General features: G+C 37.2%; 1 protein-coding gene across 1 annotated transcript in view; it reads right to left on the minus strand.

Moving 5' to 3' along the window:
* Window positions 1-24,160, minus strand: part of cdh8 (cadherin 8) — a 224,035-nt gene that overhangs the window by 60,406 nt on the left and 139,469 nt on the right. The window contains exon 6 of the mRNA XM_002935052.4: window positions 2,122-2,309. Within this exon, the coding sequence (XP_002935098.2) occupies window positions 2,122-2,309 (188 nt within the window). The remainder of the gene's footprint in view (window positions 1-2,121; window positions 2,310-24,160) is intronic.

Genomic DNA, 24,160 nt, shown 5'->3' on the forward strand with positions numbered 1-24,160 from the left:
ATGTGATGACTTATAAAGAGGAATTATGGAAATACAAATTGTTTTAAACAGTTCATAAAAAAGTAATTTGACAAGTTTTGGTATTTGTACAAATGTAATTCACAGTCTTCATATCATTTTAATGACATAAAAAGTGGATATTAAAAGGGGATAGCTGAAACTGATGGTACATCATATCTGCAGCACATGACAGCACAGTAAATAAATGTGTATTGTCTGCTATTTGAGTGCGTGCATGTGTGTGTGGGGGCATGTACTGCATGCTTTTAGGATAGATTATAAAAGCATTTTGGTTGAGGGCAGACAAGGAAGGAAGCCCCATGGAATTCTCTTGTGACAGTAGAGGTTAATTCCTGTTTTTACTCTATCCAATCAAAGACTGAGAGGAGAGGGTCCTTAAAAAGCCTCTGGCTCTCAGTTTGCCTGAGCAAACAGGTCCTGTTATATAGTTACATAGGGTTGAAAAAAGAGTCCATCAAGTTCAACCCTTCCAAGTAAACCCAGCACACAAACCTATACATACTGTTTTCTAGTAAGAATCAGTTTCCTAGCAATTATCTGTTCACTGAATCTCTTGTCTTTATTTATTTGTATGACCTGGCTTCCCTTAGATAGAGGGCCTGATTGATGATTGTCCAAGCTTTCAGGCTTGGGCAATCATAAAAGGAAACACTGTGTGAGCTCAGTAACTCATGCTGAGTTTCATTCTAAAAAAGCTTGGCAAGTTACATAATTTTTACCAAATGGTTTTTTGAAATGAAGACAATCTTTAATAACTTTTGGGTAAGCTTTTAGATCACTCCTGCTCTGCACATACATTGGCCTGAGAAATGACAGTCAGGGCAAGGAGGATATGAAATCTGATCTTACTATCTGCTTCCCCTGACTGTCATTTCAGTTCCCTGACCCTAGTCTGCCTAGCCCTAGTCTGAGCCCTCAAGCCAACCCCTCCAACGCTGTTCACTAAAGGTTTGGTCAAAGGGACCACCGAGTTGCTTGGGCCGCCACTAATTGGGATACACAGAATGACGTTTCTGTTATCTCTGCAAAGCATAATATTCCACATTGATTTACTGAATATAATTACAATTACAAATTTCAGCTGGCAAACACAGTAATCAAAGTTGAAGTTAAATTATTGTCAATAGCTCATCAAGTTAAACTTGATGAAAGCATAGACCATTACAGAACATTTACATTTTGCAATAATCCTTTTTAATATGTCAAGGTTACTTGTTTCTTGGGTTTATTTGTCTAATTAAAAAATTCTTTGTTTTCAGGTAATGCTATTTTTTTTTAGAATTTGTTTGTTATTGGTTGCTAGAGTTTAAAGACAAGGAAACATTAGGTTGACATAAGTGTTGCCAGTGCATAACACCAATCACTGCAATTCATCCCTTTACTTATAAAATAAAAAGTCTCAAAAAGTCATAAAACTTGCTTAGGAAACTAAGAAAAACACAAGGAATAATTTATTACCTTTGACAGACTACAGATTTCCAAGGAAACATGCTGAATTCAATTCATTACAAAGGATTTTTGGCAGTATAATGATCCTTTTAGAGTGATTTATGGAATTTCAATGCTTAGACCTGGTGTAGTCTTAAACTACTTGTTTTTTTCTGGATTAGTTGATTTATAATAACCTTTTTACCCATGCTATATTCCATGTAGGCAAATTATTACAATTACACAGATTTAAAAACTACCTCCTCTCAAATGTATATATTATGTCCTGAATGGTGTCTCATTTTAAAAGGAGACTGACAACTTTTTATTTATCTAAAATGAATATTAAAAAAATATTCTGCAGGGATTTTTTTGTGATTTTATTAAGATGTTTCTAACTCTCCTTGCAAGACTGTAACTTTTTTTAGAGATCCATTCTTTTCTACTGGCTGTTATAATCCACTATATCTTCTTACAAAACCCTCTGTAAAAATGTACATCAGAGTGTAGAAAAAAAAGTGGTAAAAAAACGGAATATATATGGGTACAATCAAGTAAGAAATGTTAGACAGCCTGAACATTTTTAACAATTCTCTGTCTAAAACTGACACTTATACTAATAAAATAGTTCTACTTTTGATCTAATCTGATACTAGAAAGTCTGCACTTTACCTTGCGTAGTCGAATCAATCCATCTTGAGTTTGGGGGTCAGTAGTCATTTCAAACACATCTTTACCATCACCATCAATTATGTCAAAAGATGATTTAGCATTGTCTCCCGTGTCTCTGTCATTTGCTTTGACCCGACCAACCGTGTCACCAATGCCAACATCTTCTGGCACTACAAACTGATACTGGCCTTGCAAATAAGGGAGAAAAAATACAACTTAAATTTCCATTAGCATTATCAAGTATGCAATTGTGCATGTATATGTATGCATGTCGAAAACTGAATGTTATTTAGGTAAGAATTTCACATATTGGGCCAGATTCAATTCAGTGAGAATATGGTCAATCTTACGAAAACTCATGGATGAGTTCAAGGAGAAAAAACTTTTCTCTAAATTCAGTTCCAGGTAAGTTTTTTCTCCTTGAATTGAAACTCGTCCATGAGTTTTCATGCGATAAACCATTTTTTCACCATGAGAGAGCTTTTTCTCACTGAATTAAATCTGGCCCATTATTTGATATATTGTGACCAGAAATGTGTGTTATACAAAGGCATAACTGTAACTGTAAAAAAAAATAAAAAAATAACATCTAGACACTAGCAACTTTGAATTTAGTTATTAATGACAAATTAACACCTTTTTCTGCAACTTTTTTTTATAGTTTATAAATATAAAAATGCATTCAGAGCATTACTAGTAATATGAGTTTGTTATTGTGTTTACAGACTTGCAGTCTCTCAAGAAAATCCAATTACAAAACATGCACCAGTGCCCTTTAGCAAGCTCCTCAGATGGCTGAATGATGGTTCTAGTTTCTAAAACCTTTAATGCATTGATGAACAATTCCCCCACTCTCTGTCCTAAATCTCTTGGTGGAACCTAATTAAAGCCTGTGTGTATATTATTGGGTGAGATATCATACTGTCCAATTAAAAAAGATTTAATATTCCCTTAAAACTAGTGTTCATGGAAACAAGTATTCTACTATATTTATAAAAAATGCAAATAAGCCTCTTAAAATCAGTATACATACAGAACAAAAGATACAGGCACCCCAAGCTGTTTTTAAACTTAATTTTCTCCACTGAAGAATCCTACTGTTGGCAAGGCAAAACCCAGCATGAAGATCATTGATGCCCAGTATTAAAATCTTCCAAGATAATTAGAGATTTGGGGATTTTAATTTAGCCCTCTCAAATGTTGTTAATACATTGAATAATAAACAGAAAATTATGTCATTTGCATTCTAAATCAGTCCTCTCAAAAAAAAATATAAAGCATGTGCCCACATTCACTGGAAAACTGAGAATTGGAGTTAAAATGGACAAAGGGATGAACATTATATATAAGAGAGAACAGTGGCATAAAGGTAAAGTAAAAGACCAGGCTCATGAGAAAAAGACTCCAGAAGCACTTTGCACACTACACACCAATTATTATCTAATGAATGACCTACCTAGGAGTAAGAAAAATATAATGATATCTATACATATCATATCATATATAAATACCATCATGTTGCATAGTTTGCTGTTTTCTCTAAAGAACCACCATGCTCAATATATATAAAAAAAATCTGGAAGCCTACTGTTCATCAGATTACAGATAACAAAAAGATAGAAGGCTGCAAGTTTTGCCCTGAGGTGATTTTTAGTAGTGATTAATCTCCAATCTTGTCTCCTTAGTTATTGAAAGGAGTAGGTTTCTTATTGGTCCTGACCCCTTGGACTACTTACCTGAGTAAAACTTTATTTTTTCTTAGAGGGGGAGTCCTAGTATTCAAGTTTGAGTATTCCTAAATCTTAGCTAGTCCTTTATAATGTTCAATTCCAAAATCTAGTTGCATTTCTGTGTATGACCTCTGTGTATGGCATCCCGTGACTTGGTTTTTTTGGGTATCCGCTGTAATTATGAATCTAGTGTCTTTTTGCATGAATGAGTCCATGGAACTTTCTCACAGGCCTACAAGGTAGGTGAGTGCAGAATAGTGATGAGCAAATATTTTCGTCAGGCATGGATTCGCAACGAATTTCCACATTTCGCCATTTTGGAGAATTGTTTTGCCAAACTTCTGTGAAAATTTGCTGCAGAAAATTAGTTGCAAGGAATTTTTTGTTGTGCGTCAAAAAGGGTGCGGTCATGTCAAAAAGGGTGCTGTCGTGTCAAATTAGGTGTGGTCGCATCACACAAAGCGTGGGCATCAAAAAATAGACATGGGTGACAAAAAATAGACGTGGCGACAAAAAAGACTCGGCGACTAAAAAAAATTGCACAACAAATGTGTTTCTCGAATTTTCTTGCCGTTTTGCGAATTTTATGGCAAATCGAAACGGGACAGATTCGCTCATCACTAGTGCAGATATTTAAAATACATTTCCATTTAGTTATCTAAAAACTATGCATGACAAAATACACCAGCTAACCGAATTTGTATAAACCAGCAATATTAGCAAGTCAAAACATAAAAACAAAAAGATTACCGAGGTTGCCAAGCATGGATATGTTTCATGGCTTTAAACTTCCATTTGATCAAGTACAATACGCCTTTATGTTAGTCTTATTTCCAGGTTCATATATGCTGCTACCAAACAAAGGGGGAGCATAGAGGCACTCAGTGGATTACGGGGATAACAAAGAGATAGATTTAAAATAAACTTATGGTTCAACATAATAGATTTCAAACTGTTTCAAACTTATTTTTGCTTTTTAGCCTTTTGAGGGGGTTGAGTCCAATATTCAGAAATATTAAGAGCCTAATTATTGGTATAATTCTGTAAGGTTTGCTTAGTTATCACCACAGGTGAGGAAATTTACAATTTTTGAGAAAAGGTCATACATAAAGGTCATAAATTTAATTTATTTATCCGAAAAACACAATTTCAATTCAAATGACTAAAGTGGTTTCTACAGACCTATATAAAATATCAACAATACAGTGATAAAAGTATCAGGATTTGTTGTATGAATTAACTGATAGATTTCCCAGAAACCATGTCAAAATTATAGCAATTACGCAAAGTACATGACTAAGCTTAACTAAATCCCACATGAAATAAAAGTTTGCAAAAACTAAGAAAACATTTTTAAGGCCTTGAAAGAATGTAAATCAACTGGCAATTCTCTTTACAAACAACTAGGGGAAGCGGTGTTTCACTGCGCTCATTCCTCATAATGAGGACTATCTAAGCATAACACTCTGAACAAACTAATTAGTAAATATTCCAAAAGGGAGCATGAAAATAAAATTGCTTCCCTAGATAATAGAAACCAAAACATGTAGTTGCAAACATGTATCAGGCAATATACTGTATAACCTTAAAAAAACCAGGTCAGTTTCTCTAAAAGAAAACAGTATTATTTTTTAAGATACAATGTGGAGCATTCATACGTGCCCAAATATTCCCAAGGTGAATTAGAAAAATATCTTTTTAGCTACCACTATATACACATGCTCAATTTGTGTCAATGCCACTTCATGGGTATTTCCCATGATCTATGTTAAATTGTATTGCCGTTGTTCTTAAAGGGATAGTGACACCTCCCTTTTGTTGCTAACCTAAGGGTTGATAGGAATTGTATTTCATTCAGCTTGAGAAAAGTTACATAAAATGAGAAATGGCCAAAACTTCACAATAGTGCTGCAATTTGTAGGTATACTGGATTGTGATTGTCTAGCCAATTTGCATGTGGAACTAGACAGACAGGAACTAGGAGCTAAAACTAAATAATAATTCTGTCCTCTATACCCTGTAATGCACAAAGTGCTTAACTGTGCTTGTATTTCCCTCTCCCCGTGTTATCCTCAATCCACTTGTACCGCCCACAAATACAGGGAGGGAACCCATGCATGCAAAAAAGCTTTTCAGATATATAAAGTGGGGAAATAGAATATGTCCTATATTGGGGTGGGGAAATAGAATATGTCCTATATTGTCCTATCAAGCAATGTCTCTGGGTTGAGATATTACATACCCAGGGAGAGGAATGTCATGTCAGGATACGGGAAGAGCAAACATATGTAGCACTTGCACATAAAAGAAAAATAAGCCAATGACTAGAATTGCAGTTTCCTATGAAGAACTGTTTTAGTATCTAGATATTTTTTACAGCAGATTTCCAGATGTTATCAAACTCTATCACCCAAGACAACAGTTTAAAGGGCAGTTAATGCATCTTCCAATAAACAAAAAAGTTGTGTTTTTTTATGTCTTTATTCTACAAACAAATATTTTTAACATTGAAATTATACTGAATGAAAACACAGAAAGCGGGCGTGAATTTTCACAACGACATTTCGCTGAAATTTCTCAAAACAATTTGCCCATGGTGAAATGTGGAATTTCGCTGCAAATCCATGCCTGATAAAAAAAATCAGCTCATCACTTATCATCTGCATCAGCTGCTATTCAAACTACAATTCCCAGCATGCCTTTTATTAGTGTCAGAGTCTCCCTGGAGGCAAATGTCAGTATTATTTTGCAAAGTCATTTGAACCTAAAAGAAGTCTATCACATTTTGCACACAACTTCTTGAGTCCTGTCACTTTTATTATATATTATATAAACGTTCACAATATTGCCAATTCTTTTCTATAAGTAGATAAGTGACTTAAACATACTATTGAACTATCAACCTGCTTTCTTTTAATACATGATACAGCTTCAGAATGAATGCTACAGGTTTTTTTTCAAAAAAAACTTCCTATTATAGTTGCAGTGCCTGAGTTAGTAACCCCTTTCACTAAACTTCTATCCCCTCTATACGAAATCAGCAGAATTTATTTTTCCTTCCCTTTATGAAAAGCATAAGAAATACTGGTACTGTGTCAACAAACCTACCCTTTTAATATGGATCAGCTTTTTTTCACATGCGAAATTTGCTGTAGTTAGATGTAAGTGAATTTTTTCAACAGGCATGGAGTCCCAGCAAAATTCTTCATTTTGCCATTGACAATGTCAGCATTTCCCCATTGTCAGTGTTACCAGTTCGCAAAACAAATGTTTTGCGAACTGTTTAAAATTTGCAGCAACAAGAAATCTGATAAGAAAAAAACGCCTATTGATTTTAATGTAATTGGAGTAAGTAAAAGTTGTGTGTGTAAGAAAAAATTGTCGCACTTATGAAAAATTTTTGCACATAAAAAATTTGTCACCTAAAAAGTTGCACTAGGAGTGAGAGAAAACTCCCATTGACTTTAATACATTTGGAGTGAGGGAAAATAAAGTTGTGCCCGTAATAAAAATATTGACTCATATTAAAAAAATTGTTGACCGTTGACTTCAATGCATTTTAAAAATGTTTAGCCGTTTCACAAGTTTTTTTCAGCAGTTTTGCTAATTTGTGACAAAGCGAAATGCAACAAAATCGCTCATTACTACTTGTAGTAAAACAACCCCCCCCCCCACACCACAGAATAGATTAAAACAGCTTCTCTTACTATTCCCTGTAGTAGAACAACATTTTCAGAAGCTCAGATTTTAATCCTACTCTTGTTGTGCAATGTTTGTGATTCCTCCCAGAGCCAGACCAAATTGTATTGATGTTCAAGGCAATATTACTTCATTTAGTACCCTGGTTGCCCCCTCGAGTCACACATCACCATTATCTTCCAGGACCCCAGGCCAACTCTGCTGTTTACATTCCCATGCTATTATCAGGTCTCTTTCTTCCCTATCAATCACTCTCTCTCTTCTTCCTACCCCCTACTTCCGTTACTTATACTTTCCAAATGATTATACCTGTCAATGATCATCAGAACTTTATTCCCAGCCATCTTTACTGCTTTAACAGAGCTTCTTTCTTTTTCAACCTGAACTCCTGTTATATTTTCTCACAGCCCTTATAACTCACAAAGTAATGGGTTGCCTGTGTACCTTGAACTGAACCTGAACAGCATTTTTTTCATTTGCTGTCTGCCCAGATCTCAGCCTGTATCTGACATTATTTTAGTTCCATACTTTGCATGCTCTGTCCTGTTCTGTTTTTCATCCTCTTCTGCCCTGTGTTTACCACTCTTTTACTTCATGTCTCCCTTCCTGTCCTTATCAGTCATTTACTTTACTCACTCTGTAATGCTCTAATCATCTAGTCCTGCTCCATTCTAGTTCCAGTCTGCTCTCTGATTTTGACCTCCTTCAGTTAATCCATCTATCTTTCCTGGATCACAGCAGTCTTCACCTTAAGGACTCAACACCTGCTTAGTTTCTCGGTTCTGTCACATTCCCCACTATTTCAGGATCTCCTCTGATAACAATTAGTGCAGCTTCCCACCCAACCTTTTTATATATTGATGAAAACAGCTACTTCACTCTTATTGCCATTAATAGATCAATAAAGCTTCACACAATTGTAACTCTTCTAAAAGACGAAAAGGCTATTCTTCTCAACATTCAGCTTTTTACACATTTTTTTTTATAACAGACCCTTTATGATCAGCACCCCACTAATTAATTAGCATGACTTTCCCCTCTAGTCAATTCATAATCCCACAGATCTAGTAAAAATTGATCAATTAATTTGTTTTTAATCTTTAGTTAAAAAACCCAATCAATATTTGGATAAATAACATAACTTACACCTTTCACAAAATTGTTTCATATTAACTCACATTTTCTCTTTAAATTTTTTATTCCAGAATGTTAAAAAAATTTAATTAGTGATATCTAAGTTTTATGGGGGGTTTTTTTTGGGGGGGGGGGTTGCACAAAATTATTAAATGTTTTGCTTTATAATAAAAAAGTAAAAGTAGAATTTGTAATAATGTTATATATAAAAACTGGAAAGGCTTGCTTAACAGATAAAAACAGATTTACAGTAGATAAATACAGGCCTAGTTGGAAATAATATTCCAAATGTTTTTGTCTGTACTAGCTTATATTCTTTGTAAAATCACCACCACAAAGCATTTGCATTGTGTATGGTTAAAGTCCACGTCAGCAAGTACCTAACATTATTTGCACCCCTTTGGTGCAATCACATTAACTAGCTAAATCCAAATAAACCATACAGTGATATATTGTTTGCTCTTCACTTGATCTAGGATCTATTATGTGGAATAATTGGGACCTAGGGATCTTTGGATCACCATACCTTAAGCCTGCTAGAAATCATTTAAACATGAAATAAGCTACTAGCTGAAATCATGCAACATGAGGTTTAAGACCAAGGTAATTTTTTTTGTTTTGTTTTTACAGAAAAAAAGAAAATCAATCCAAAAATGATTTGCTTACCTTGGACATTATGGGAGATGGACTTCCCTTAACTCAGAGCTTTCTTGATAACATGTTTGTGGATAAGGGATCTCATACCTGTAATACTAATAGCAATCTATAATCTACAATTAAAGATTGTAACTGCTCCTGAGCAGGGCACTTCCCATATTGTCTTCTAACAATATACAATTGTAATTCAGTCTATCAACTCTGGTGTGTGTATATGACTGTTGTGTGTTGTTGTTGTATCCTCTCTTAAAAGCACTGCAGAACACTATAATAATAATAATAATAATAATAATAAAAAATCCAAAGTTTTGAAGTCATTCATTCTGATAAACCAGCAAACAATTTCAAAATAGCTTAAAGGGTTTAAGCATTTTTATACCAAAAATAAGTGTAGAAATTGTTATGTATCTTGGAGCGTACTGTATAAACCTCACGGCTTCATAAATCTGTCATTTTCTGTAAGAGGAAGAGCACATTTATTTTAATGAGTTTCATTTCATTTGTGCAGCAAGTCTTGAGTGTTTGCACAGAAACATCATTTGATAATTATGAATAATGCAAAAGGAAAATGTATGCATCTAATATGGAAGGTATATGGAGTTTTACCCACCAATATGTAATATACCCACCTCATTATTCTTACGAAAGCTTATTTAGTATAACCCTTCAAGAGCAGTACAAATTACAGAAAGAAACTCTTGCGTTATAAAAATGATCTCGTATATGGCCTTTAGTAAGTATGCACAAAAAAATTTACAATATTATTAAACTCTGCATAAAAAAATTCTAATAAGCCTGTGCAATATCCACCAGTCCATCTTCTAAGCCCTTAGTAGATTCACAATGTTTAATCATGCTTTCTGAATTTGTAGAGATGAAAAGCAATAATGAACATTGAATGAAATTGCCGCAATATACAAGTAGTCTACTTTAAAAATACATTTATGTTGAGAAACATTTGACTTTATTTGTGCATCAGAGGTTTGTGCACTGAGGAATTATTTCTCATAGAGTCTATGATTAAGGGTCCTTTCCGAAATTTGTCAGGCTGCTTCACAGTAGCCACACATTATTTTATATTTAATGGAATAAAGGACTTTTTGAAAATTTTTATTCACAGTGCAAATATCCTTAAAAGCTTTTTTTTATGGAATATTCGCAAATTGTATTTATTTATTTATGTGCACACTCTGCGTCTAAATTATCCCACAACTTTGGTGGTGGAAAAAATATTCACTAAACTGATTTAACAAATTGCTTATATTTATATATGCAGAGTGAAAATAGGCACTATACAATAAATACGTATAGAGAGCACAATCTCAACCACAATCTCATTTGCAAATTTTTGTGCGAAATTCACATTTCACTGTGATTTGCAAAAAAAAAGATGGGCACAGCGATGCAAAATGTAAGTGTTTAGAGGAAAATATGTGCGAAACAACCATTTGTGAAAAAATATGTGCTGCCCAAACTTTAAAAATGCCCCCCACTATTTTTTCTGACAATGCAGTGTTTTAGTTTTTTTGGCGAGAATTCCAGTGTCATTGTGATTGCAAGGGGGAATTGCATTTAAAAGCAATTGCACAGCAAGTGACTATTGCACCTGATTCTTAAATTCTTAGATTTGTAAATGACTCCTAGGGGCACATTTACTAACCCACGAACGGGCCGAATGCGTCCGATTGCGTTTTTTTCGTAATGAACGGTATTTTGCAATTTTTCCGGAAAATTATCGCGACTTTTTCGTTACTAATACGATTTGTGCGAAAAAACGCGAGTTTTTCGTAGCCATTCCGAAAGTTGCGCAAAATCTGCTGATTTTTCGTAGCTTTAAAACTTGCGCAAAAAGTTGCGATTCTTCCGTAGCATTAAAACTTGCGCGAAACGTCGCACCTTTTAAGTTTTAACGCTACGAAAAAGGCGCAACTTTTCGCGCAAGTTTTAACGCTACGAAAAAATCGCCAGATTTTGCGCAACTTTCGGAATGGCTACGAAAAACTTGCGTTTTTTCGCGCAAATCATATTGGTAACGAAAAAGTCGCGATAATTTCCGAAAAGTCGTAAAGGCGCCAAAAAAAATCGCAAAAAATACGAAAAAGTCGCAAAATGTTCGTTTTCCAATCGGAATTTTTCCAATTCAGATTCGAATTCGTGTCTTAGTAAATCAGCCCCCTAGTATGTATCAGTTTCCATTGTAAAATTATTTTATTTAACCCTTTAAGTGCCAAGGGACGTAGATTCTACGTCCCAGGTACCAAGGGACCAAAGTGCCATGGGACGTAGAATCTACGTCCAATGGCACTGTCGGGTTTACAAGCGCTGCGCTCGCTTTTAAAGCAGCGCAGCGCTTGTAAACCCCTCAGATCCCCCTAGGCAACGAGCAAACATACACATACTCACCGATCCGGGTCCCCGAGCCGCACCGATCGGTCGCTCCAGCCAATGACAGCAGTGGACACGCGTTGATGACGTGTCCACTGCTGTCCCTTTAAATAGCGCCGCCTACTGTCGGCTCCCTCACTCCTGCTGCGCACTTCGGACGAGATGGAGCTCCCCTGCTGCCTTCCTGCTGGATTGATCGCCCCTGATCGCCCCTGATCGTCTGCCTGCCTTGGGTAAGCTGAACTACAACTCTCTACCACTGTTTATTTTGCTTATTTCTATCTCAACTGTCTAAAAAATTTTTTTTTTTTTTTTTTGCATTTTTTCTTCTATCTTTGTCATTATTACACTTTTGTACACATACACACTGATTTACAACTTTCCCAAGCACACACAGACACTTACACACACACTTACACTTACACTTTTTTTTTTTTTTTTTCTTTCTTTCTTTTCTTTTCTTTCTGTCTTTGCTTTCTTTGGCAGTCTTTTTTTTTACTAAAACTTTATTTCTGATCTTGCTCTATAATTATCTGATTTATTTGGTTGCATTTTAGTGTTTTTTTGGCATTTTCATAATTGATTTCTGTTTTTGAATTATTCTATTGCACTGTAACTTTTTGTATTGCTATTGGGTGCTGAATTTGCAGTGACGTTGGTGGATCCAGGGCTCTGACCACCGATTTCATTGCAATTATTGTTCTTCTGTTGGTTTAGGTGGTTTTATTGGATTTTACGGTGTTTTATCTTTGCATTGTTCTTTATTGTGTGTTTAGTGCCCCCAAAAAGGTTGCTTTTGCAGTGACATTGGTGGATCCAGGGCTCTTACCGATTTCATTGCAACTATTGTTCTTTGATTGCTTTTAGTGGTTTTATTCCATTTGATTTCAGTTGTTCTAGAAAGGTCCAGAGGTGCTAAGATTGTTCTGGTAGTTTCTATTGCCAAGGGTTAGGCTGATGCCACACGAGGCGTAGGGCTGATTTTTTCAGCAAGTGGAAAAACGCTTGCCGAAAATTCAGCCCTACGCCTGCTACTTGTTCCTGCACCCGAATGAATGGGATACGCTCGGGTGCAGGCACGTGTAGCCGATATACGCATGAAAACGCGAGACTTTGCATTCTCACGCGTTTTCATGCGTATATCGGCTACATGTGCCTGCACCCGAGCGTATCCCATTCATTCGGGTGCAGGCAAAAAAAAGGGGTGCATAGAGTGCAGCCCCAATATTATGCATTTTCAGGTTTGGCGGCCATGTACTTATGTGCAACCAGACATAGGTATCGTTTTATTCAGGGGAACTTGCAGATTGATGGTTAGTAAGTTTTTGGTAGTTGCCATGGAGATTTTGGGGAGAAATCTAGGTTTTTTATCTGGTTTTTCCTTGATTTCTGACCAAAATCTAGGTTTGTATCTGGTTTTTCCTTGATTTCTGACCAAAGCGCTGACTTCTGCAAGGGACTGCGGCCACAATTTTCCATGTAGAAAGAGAAGAGTGGCGTCTCTGAATAGCTGAAGGTGTGCACTTTTCGTAAATATATAGATTGTGGGGGTTATCTCACAGGTAGGGGGGGTTAACAGTGAAAAACTGCAGGTAGTGCACATAGAGCGCAGCCCCCAAAATTTCAACTGAAATTGCCCTTATGCATTGCCCCTGTTTGGGGGCATTTGGTGGCCACGTCTTTATGTGCACCCATACATATGGGGTATCGTTTTATTCAGGGGAACTTGCAAATTGAGGTTTAGTAAGTTTTTGGTAGTTGCCATGGAGATTTTGGGGAGAAATCTAGGTTTTTTATCTGGTTTTTCCTTGATTTCTGACCAAAATCTAGGTTTGTATCTGGTTTTTCCTTGATTTCTGACCAAAGCACTGACTTCTGCAAGGGACTACGGCCACAATTTTCCATGTAGAAAGAGAAGAGTGGCGTCTCTGAATAGCTGAAGGTGTGCACTTTTCGTAAATATATAGATTGTGGGGGTTATCTCACAGGTAGGGGGGGTTAACACTGAAAAACTGCAGGTAGTGCACATAGAGCGCAGCCCCCAAAATTTCAACTGAAATTGCCCTTATGCATTGCCCCTGTTTGGGGGCATTTGGTGGCCACGTCTTTATGTGCACCCATACATATGGGGTATCGTTTTATTCAGGGGAACTTGCAGATTGATGGTTAGTAAGTTTTTGTTAGTTGCCATGGATATTTTGGGGAGAAATCTAGGTTTGTATCTGGTTTTTCCTTGATTTCTGACCAAAGCGCTAACTTCTGCAAGGGACTGCGGCCACAATTTTCCATGTAGAAAGAGGAGAGTGGCGTCTCTGAATAGCTGAAGGTGTGCACTTTTCAGAAATATATAGTTTGCGGGGGTTATTTCACAGGTATGGGGGTGTTTAGACTAAATAACTGCAGATAGAGCACAGCCCCCCCTTATGCATTGCCCCTGTTTGGGGGCATTTGGTGGCCACGTCTTTATGTGCACCCATACATATGGGGTATCGTTTTATTCAGGGGAACTTGCAGATTGATGGTTAGTAAGTTTTTGTTAGTTGCCATGGATATTTTGGGGAGAAATCTAGGTTTGTATCTGGTTTTTCCTTGATTTCTGACCAAAGCGCTAACTTCTGCAAGGGACTGCGGCCACAATTTTCCATGTAGAAAGAGGAGAGTGGCGTCTCTGAATAGCTGAAGGTGTGCACTTTTCAGAAATATATAGTTTGCGGGGGTTATTTCACAGGTATGGGGGTGTTTAGACTAAATAACTGCAGATAGAGCACAGCCCCCCCTTATGCATTGCCCCTGTTTGGGGGCATTTGGTGGCCACGTCTTTATGTGCACCCATACATATGGGGTATCGTTTTATTCAGGGGAACTTGCAAATTGAGGTTTAGTAAGTTTTTGGTAGTTGCCATGGATATTTTGGGGAGAAATCTAGGTTTTTATCTGGTTTTTCCTTGATTTCTGACCAAAATCTAGTGTTGTATCTGGTTTTTCCTTGATTTCTGACCAAAGCGCTGACTTCTGCAAGGGACTGCGGCCACAATTTTCCATGTAGAAAGAGAAGAGTGGTGTCTCTGAATAGCTGAAGGTGTGCACTTTTCGTAAATATATAGATTGTGGGGGTATCTCACAGGTAGGGGGGGTTATCACTGAAAAACTGCAGGTAGTGCACATAGAGCGCAGCCCCCAAAATTTCAACTGAAATTCCCCTTATGCATTGCCCCTGTTTTGGGGCATTTGGTGGCCACGTCTTTATGTGCACCCATACATATGGGGTATCGTTTTATTCAGGGGAACTTGCAGATTGATGGTTAGTAAGTTTTTGTTAGTTGCCATGGATATTTTGGGGAGAAATCTAGGTTTGTATCTGGTTTTTCCTTGATTTCTGACCAAAGCGCTAACTTCTGCAAGGGACTGCGGCCACAATTTTCCATGTAGAAAGAGGAGAGTGGCGTCTCTGAATAGCTGAAGGTGTGCACTTTTCAGAAATATATAGTTTGCGGGGGTTATTTCACAGGTATGGGGGTGTTTAGACTAAATAACTGCAGATAGAGCACAGCCCCCCCTTATGCATTGCCCCTGTTTGGGGGCATTTGGTGGCCACGTCTTTATGTGCACCCATACATATGGGGTATCGTTTTATTCAGGGGAACTTGCAAATTGAGGTTTAGTAAGTTTTTGGTAGTTGCCATGGAGATTTTGGGGAGAAATCTAGGTTTTTATCTGGTTTTTCCTTGATTTCTGACCAAAATCTAGTGTTGTATCTGGTTTTTCCTTGATTTCTGACCAAAGCGCTGACTTCTGCAAGGGACTGCGGCCACAATTTTCCATGTAGAAAGAGAAGAGTGGTGTCTCTGAATAGCTGAAGGTGTGCACTTTTCGTAAATATATAGATTGTGGGGGTATCTCACAGGTAGGGGGGGTTATCACTGAAAAACTGCAGGTAGTGCACATAGAGCGCAGCCCCCAAAATTTCAACTGAAATTCCCCTTATGCATTGCCCCTGTTTTGGGGCATTTGGTGGCCACGTCTTTATGTGCACCCATACATATGGGGTATCGTTTTATTCAGGGGAACTTGCAGATTGATGGTTAGTAAGTTTTTGGTAGTTGCCATGGAGATTTTGGGGAGAAATCTAGGTTTGTATCTGGTTTTTCCTTGATTTCTGACCAAAGCGCTAACTTCTGCAAGGGACTGCGGCCACAATTTTCCATGTAGAAAGAGGAGAGTGGCGTCTCTGAATAGCTGAAGGTGTGCACTTTTCAGAAATATATAGTTTGCGGGGGTTATTTCACAGGTATGGGGGTGTTTAGACTAAATAACTGCAGATAGAGCACAGCCCCCCCTTATGCATTGCCCCTGTTTGGGGGCATTTGGTGGCCACGTCTTTATGTGCACCCATACATATGGGGTATCGTTTTATTCAGGGGAACTTGCAAATTGAGGTTTAGTAAGTTTTTGGTAGTTGCCATGGAGATTTTGGGGAGAAATCTAGGTTTTTATCTGGTTTTTCCTTGATTTCTGACCAAAATCTAGTGTTGTATCTGGTTTTTCCTTGATTTCTGACCAAAGCGCTGACTTCTGCAAGGGACTGCGGCCACAATTTTCCATGTAGAAAGAGAAGAGTGGTGTCTCTGAATAGCTGAAGGTGTGCACTTTTCGTAAATATATAGATTGTGGGGGTATCTCACAGGTAGGGGGGGTTATCACTGAAAAACTGCAGGTAGTGCACATAGAGCACAGCCCCCAAAATTTCAACTGAAATTGCCCTTATGCATTGCCCCTGTTTTGGGGCATTTGGTGGCCACGTCTTTATGTGCACCCATACATATGGGGTATCGTTTTATTCAGGGGAACTTGCAGATTGATGGTTAGTAAGTTTTTGGTAGTTGCCATGGAGATTTTGGGGAGAAATCTAGGTTTGTATCTAGTTTTTCCTTGATTTCTGACCAAAGCGCTGACTTCTGCAAGGGACTGCGGCCACAATTTTCCATGTAGAAAGAGAAGAGTGGCGTCTCTGAATAGCTGAAGGTTTGCACTTTTCGTAAATATATAGATTGTGGGGGTTATCTCACAGGTAGGGGGGGTTAACACTGAAAAACTGCAGGTAGTGCACATAGAGCGCAGCCCCCAAAATTTCAACTGAAATTGCCCTTATGCATTGCCCCTGTTTTGGGGCATTTGGTGGCCACGTCTTTATGTGCACCCATACATATGGGGTATCGTTTTATTCAGGGGAACTTGCAGATTGATGGTTAGTAAGTTTTTGGTAGTTGCCATGGAGATTTTGGGGAGAAATCTAGGTTTTTTATCTGGTTTTTCCTTGATTTCTGACCAAAGCGCTGACTTCTGCAAGGGACTGCGGCCACAATTTTCCATGTAGAAAGAGAAGAGTGGTGTCTCTGAATAGCTGAAGGTGTGCACTTTTCGTAAATATATAGATTGTGGGGGTATCTCACAGGTAGGGGGGGTTATCACTGAAAAACTGCAGGTAGTGCACATAGAGCGCAGCCCCCAAAATTTCAACTGAAATTCCCTTTATGCATTGCCCCTGTTTTGGGGCATTTGGTGGCCACGTCTTTATGTGCACCCATACATATGGGGTATCGTTTTATTCAGGGGAACTTGCAGATTGATGGTTAGTAAGTTTTTGGTAGTTGCCATGGAGATTTTGGGGAGAAATCTAGGTTTGTATCTGGTTTTTCCTTGATTTCTGACCAAAGCGCTAACTTCTGCAAGGGACTGCGGCCACAATTTTCCATGTAGAAAGAGGAGAGTGGCGTCTCTGAATAGCTGAAGGTGTGCACTTTTCAGAAATATATAGTTTGCGGGGGTTATTTCACAGGTAGGGGGGGTTAACACTGAAAAACTGCAGGTAGTGCACATAGAGCGCAGCCCCCAAAATTTCAACTGAAATTGCCCTTATGCATTGCCCCTGTTTTGGGGCATTTGGTGGCCACGTCTTTATGTGCACCCATACATATGGGGTATCGTTTTATTCAGGGGAACTTGCAGATTGATGGTTAGTAAGTTTTTGGTAGTTGCCATGGAGATTTTGGGGAGAAATCTAGGTTTTTTATCTGGTTTTTCCTTGATTTCTGACCAAAGCGCTGACTTCTGCAAGGGACTGCGGCCACAATTTTCCATGTAGAAAGAGAAGAGTGGTGTCTCTGAATAGCTGAAGGTGTGCACTTTTCAGAAATATATAGTTTGTGGGGGTTATTTCACAGGTAGGGGGGGTTAACACTAAAAAACTGCAGGAAGTGCACATAGAGCGCAGCCCCCACATTTTTAGCTGTAATTGCCCTTGTGCATTGCCCCTGCTTTGGAGTGTTTGGTGCCCATGTCTTTATGTGCACCCATACATATGGGGCATCATTTTATTCAGGAGAAGTTTGTCTTTCAAATATGCCTTTGTTAGAAAATTTTTATGAGATTTTTTTTTGTCAAATCCACATTTGATCATGCGTCCAAGTTTACGTTTTAGAAAAAAAAAAAATGTCATAAAAAGTTCCAAATTTCACAATGCACTGACAAAAGGTATTTGGCTTTTGAGTGAAAACTACATTGCACCTAGAAACCTGAAGGTCTGTAGTTTCTAAAGATACCAAACATGAGGGGATATTTTAGATTTACATATAAGTTATGCTGCATTAACTGTTACAAGCGCTTTTCTGCTTTGTTCTGGTGTGATATTGTACTAAGTATTGCCTTAGTTTGGGGGTTACTTCTGGACAGGAACTGTGGGGTACCACCACATATTTGGTATCGTTGGAATTGGGAGTATCAGGGCTTTTACAAACAATAAAAAAAAGTGAGTAAAATTAACTTTTCTATGGAAAAAAACCTCAAAATATACAGAAATTTTTCATAATTTTATTTTTTTTTTACATATTTCACCCAAAATACACATCATATCTCCAGAAAAGTTATAAAATTTGGTATGTATGTCGAAGCCCAATTAGTGACGAAAAAAACGATATATAATTTCCCTAGTTTCGTGGAGGTTTTCCTACCAAAAAACATTGTTAAAGTGAATGAGTACAAAATGCTTAAAAAACGTCTGGCACTGGGGGGAACCGAAATGACGAATTCGGCTGGCACTTAAAGGGTTAAAGGGCATGTAAACCCTACATTTTCCTACCATGTATATAAGTTGGGCACATCTCCCCCACCCACACTAAATCATTTGTATTGCATATATCCCCTCCATTCGCCAGCACCATCCCATTTTTCTAAAACAAATAGCAGCTTCCACCAGTCTGATACATTTTCAGTGAAGAAGCTGCACTTGATTTGTAAACTATGACACAGAATACATATGATGCAATGGTGGTGAACGGGTCCATAGATAGAGGAAAGGCTAAATTAGACTTTATAGGGTCCATAACAGCAATGTAAAAGTTTTCACCATTCTCTTTAGTAATGGAGGGACATATAATTATACACCGGACCACACACACCAGTGTCCTTAAGGCTTATTTAAAAACAAAAGAACAAAGTAAGATAGTAAATGGAATAAAATTAGCATCTTTACTTAAAAGGGACAATGCTAAACAAGCCACATGTAGAAATAAATACTTCATAAAAGCAGAACAAAACCCATCCAACAGTAAAGGCCACTAGACCAATTTAGTGACATATAGCCACAGAGAACAGATCCTGCCTTTCACCTATAAAAATCTAATAGCCTCCATGGAGTAAAAGATAACCACTATTTTAAGGTGAAAAATGTCCAAGACCAATGTTAAACACCTATTAATGACATAATTATTTAACTTTTTTACATTCAAAAAAGCTGGGAGTCTTTTAACATCCCATATATAGCTCAAATATATTTAAAGATCCAAGCATAAATGATGTACTCAGTGATGGGAGAAAGTTCCTAAGCAACCTTAAATATAAAACCGTAACACATAAAATCCTTTCTGACAGATGTAACTAAAAAATAAGTGCCAGAATAAAAGGAGGTTTAAACTTTAGTTAAATGATACTGGTATAATCATTTATAATAAATAAAATCATGCTTAATATAACAATACATATGCATATATAATATATTAACTACTTTGATCCAGGGTTTCCCTGATGGGGGATCTTTTTATAATTTGGATCACCAAACATTAATTCTACTGAAAACATTTAAATATTAAATAAACACATCAGGATTGTTTAGCCAACAATATGGATTTAGGCAGCTTAGTTAGGTACAAGTACAGAAATAATTAGCAAAGAATAACATGGGAGTAGTAGTCAGCACCCACTCAATAATAAACAATGAGACCACACACCTGGTGGAGAAAGGCTCTGTCTGTTTATTGATAACTGGTTTAACCCTTTAAGTACCAGCAGAATTTCACATTTCAGTTCCCTTCAGTGCTAGATGGTTTGTAAACATTTTGTGCTCTTTCTTTGATTCAGAAAGCCTTGTGTCTCCCAAACATGCCAATACCTTATATGTATAGTTTTATGGAGATTTCTAACTTCTATAGATCAAAAACTCCCAGCAGTAAATTATCAAAGTATTACAGCAAAATATGGCATACGTTAGATTCCAAAGTCAAAATTCCTGGAATATTAGGTTTACCCCAGGAAACCATATATTTTTGAAAAGTACACATTCTGCCAAATCTGAAATGGGTAACCATACTCTTAAGTACCAAACAAAAATGTTTTTCTAAACTTACCCATTTCTATAAAAAATTATGAAAATTCTAAAAAAGCGCCTCAAACCTTCCACTTTCAAGCATCTTATCTCCCACATAGCATTAGGTACAGTACTAAGAAAAAATATCCTAAAAGTGAAAGTAAAGGGTCCACTGAACAGTTTGATGCCCATTGTGCATAGAATTACCAAAGTATCTGGCATTTAGAGATCCAAAAAGAAAGTTAGTGCATACAAATTGCCCTAAAGATCACTTCAGCTACTGAAAATTCAACACATTTATTGCATTTTTGTGGGGTAAAAACACAAAAAAGTACATTGACCCCTCCAAAACCATATATTTTTGGAAATTACACATCCTGATGAATTCTAAATGTCGTTCTACTCCAAAATATGGAGTTGCAATGCTTTCCCCAAATTGTCGGTTTTGATGAAATACCTAAAAAATGCCTCAGAGCTTCCACTGTCAAGCACCTTAACTCCCACATAGCATTAGGTACCAAGAAAAAACATCCTAAATATGAAAGGCAAGGGACCACTGAATAGTTTGATCCCTGTTGTGCATAAGAATACCAAAGTATCTGAAATTTAAAGACCCCAAAAGGAAGTTAGTGCATACATATTTCATGGCATATATATCAGGCGGTGTATTTTTTGGTAGTAGAAATGTATGTGGTAAAAGTGGAAAATAAGTAAGTTGACCCCAGAAAACCTCATATTTTAAAAAAAATACACATTCTGCCAAATGTAAAATGGGTAAATATGTCTTTGTATTGAAAAACACCAGACAGCAAAGCTACGTTAAATGTAGCAATTTTTATGTATTATCTGAAAATTGCCTCAAAGCTTGCATTTTAGCCCATTATATACCCCACATTTCACAACGTATCAACATAAAACATTGTAAATATGAACACCAGATGTCTACTGAACAGTAGTGATGAGCGAATCTGTTCCGTTTCGCTTCGCCGAAAAATTTGCGAATCTTTCAAACGGCGAAAATGTTGTGTGACAAAAAACAATTGCCGCCCGCGGCTATTGTTTAGTCGCCCGTGGCTACTGTTTTGTCACTGCGGCTACTGTTTTGTCGCCGCAGCTATCATTTTGTCGCGCGGCTATTCTTTTGATGCCCGCAACGTGCGGCAAATTTTTCAGCTGCAAATTTTTTCATCCGTTTCGCTAAACAATCCGCCAATGGCGAAACGTGGAAATTCGCCGCGAATCCATGCCTGGCGAAACATTTCGCCCATCACTACTGAACAGTTTGATGCCTAAAATACATAGATTTGCCAAACTATGTGGGGTAAATACATATTTTTACTGCAAACTACCAAACCACAAAGGCTTGCTTAACATGGTAGTAACCACATGCCTGTCATTTCCTATGTGGCCCCTGGGCCCACCTCTGCTCATTGCCTATGGCTTTAAAAGCTGCTCCTCCAAGCCCGGATGTGCAGCACAACATTGAATCTACATTCTGTGGCACTTCAGTCCTTTTATCCACAGAACGTAGATTCTATGTGGGGTGGAACTTAAAGGTTTAATTTATTTATAATGTTATCTGAGAACTAACAATAAACAACTGCAATTTTAGTTACCAGCCAGCCCATGCAGACCCAGCGGGTCATCCTACTGAATAATTTGTAATCATTAAAAGCCTGAATCACTCCATTTATACTAATTAAAACAACAACAATACTTTTTTAATTTCAAAACAAAAAATAAAGACATTAATAAATACATAATAAATAACATAAACAATAGGGAGGGTGGAACTGCCATCTCTTCTGGATCCTGCTTCTCCTCAACATCAAATGCAGAATGATACAGCTGCTAGCAATGTGCTCCTTAAATAAGGCCAGTTTCTCACACTTAAGATTTTCTGCATAAACTGACCAATGGTGGCCTAGTTTGCAGACTGTATCACTTGCTGAATGGGGGTGACTGTCGAACTGTACCATTTTTTTTCCCAAAAACTGCCCTTATGCATCCGGAGCTGCATAGGATGGCACTGCTACTCTTCTATGCCTCACTGGAGTTGAATGAAAGACCCCCCCCCCTCCCCCACGGTAGATTAGTTACTTAAGAATTAACTCTATAGGAAATTACCTTCTTTTGATTTGGAGCTTTCTGGATATTGAGTTTTGGATAAGATATCCTATATCTAAACTGCTTTTTTCCCCTTCATTTGCTGCAGTTAAAATTGTACATGATCCTTGAAATCTCAAAAACAGATTATAGTATTGTACATGATATAAATATATACTGTTTATGCAGCTGAAGAAGATTTTCAGTGATTTAATAAATATGTCTGCAATGTGTTTTGCAAACTAAGTGATACAAATAGCCCCAGTGGAACCTAGCCTTTTAATAGGTTTGTCCAATTTGCTACAGATAACCTGACAATTTATTGTAAAATTGCTAAAAGAATTTTTCTGTGGCATTTGTAAGCATAGAATAAATTTTACCTCTTCAATCTTAAAACTCAAAGAGGGTAAAATACTTTAAAGGAATGATTCAGCGTAAAAATAAAACTGAGTAAACCAACAGACTGTGCAAAATAAAACATATTTCTAATTCTAGGCAAAAATGTAATCTATAAAAGCTGGAGTGAGCAGATGTCTAACATAATAGCCAGAACGCAGCTTCCTCCTTTCAGCTCTCTAAGCTGTTAGCAGTCAGTAACCAATCAGTGACTTAAGGGGGGCCATATGGGACATAACTGTTCAGTTAGTTTGTGAGCACACAGGTCAGATTCAAAAGCAAACTGCAAAAGCAAAAAAAAAACTGAACAGTTATTTCCCAAATGGCCCCCCTTAAGTCACTGATTGGTCACTGACTGCTAACAGCTTAGAGAGCATTAAAGGAGGAAGTAGCGTTCTGGCTATTATATTAGATATCTGCTCACTCCAGCCTTAATAAATTGCGTTTCTTTTATGTAAAGAATGTTGCATGCCAGCAAGAATCATAGTCTGTAAATCTTAAATATTTTAAAGAACTAGGAAATAAATACTATCCCCACTGACTTTTATAGAATTTCACCAGCTTTAACTCTTACGTTTTTTCTGGTGACTTTTCTCTGTATTTATTTTTAGTGATGAGTGAATTTTTCACCAGGCATGGATTTGCAGCCTAATTCTGCATGTGGGGGGTTTTTTGCAAGATGGAGGCAAAAATTCAGCATGAAACAATTCACAGCGACAAAATTGTCACCAAGACAAACATGTTGCTGATACAAAAAAAATCATTTGAGTAAAAAAAAATTTCTACAGTTTTGCCGATTTTTAAGCAAAGCGAAACAGGACAGAACCCTAGTTCTGATCCTGTATGTTGGTGTATGGTGTTTTGTTATGAGTAAGGGGGGGGGGTGTATAGAATGTGTATAAAATTTTATTTGATGTATTTTCACTTTGAAACAAAATTGCTTAAGTAAACTATCAAAAGCAAAAAGAAATTAGTTTAGGGCAAAACTTGTTAAATACAAAAAGAAAAATGCAGTGCTTTGGCGTTACATGGCTAAGAGGCACATATTGCATTTAAATATATGTCCCTTCTTCTAAAATCAATCCTCATTATTTTCTTTGTGCCTTGAATAGAAATGGAAAGTATTGAAGAATATCTCAGCTGGAAGTAGAACCATTTTAACCTGGCCCAGCAAGACATAGATTGGAGCCTTAGCAGGAAAAATAGATTTTGAACTGGAGATCATTAGTTTACTAGATGCAGGCTTATTTTGCTTCTTTCCTCATTTGTACATGTCTTAATGTATCCTCAGTAT

Source organism: Xenopus tropicalis, chromosome 4, assembly GCF_000004195.4.
Source record: "Xenopus tropicalis strain Nigerian chromosome 4, UCB_Xtro_10.0, whole genome shotgun sequence".
In the NCBI taxonomy this organism is placed as follows: domain Eukaryota; kingdom Metazoa; phylum Chordata; class Amphibia; order Anura; family Pipidae; genus Xenopus; species Xenopus tropicalis.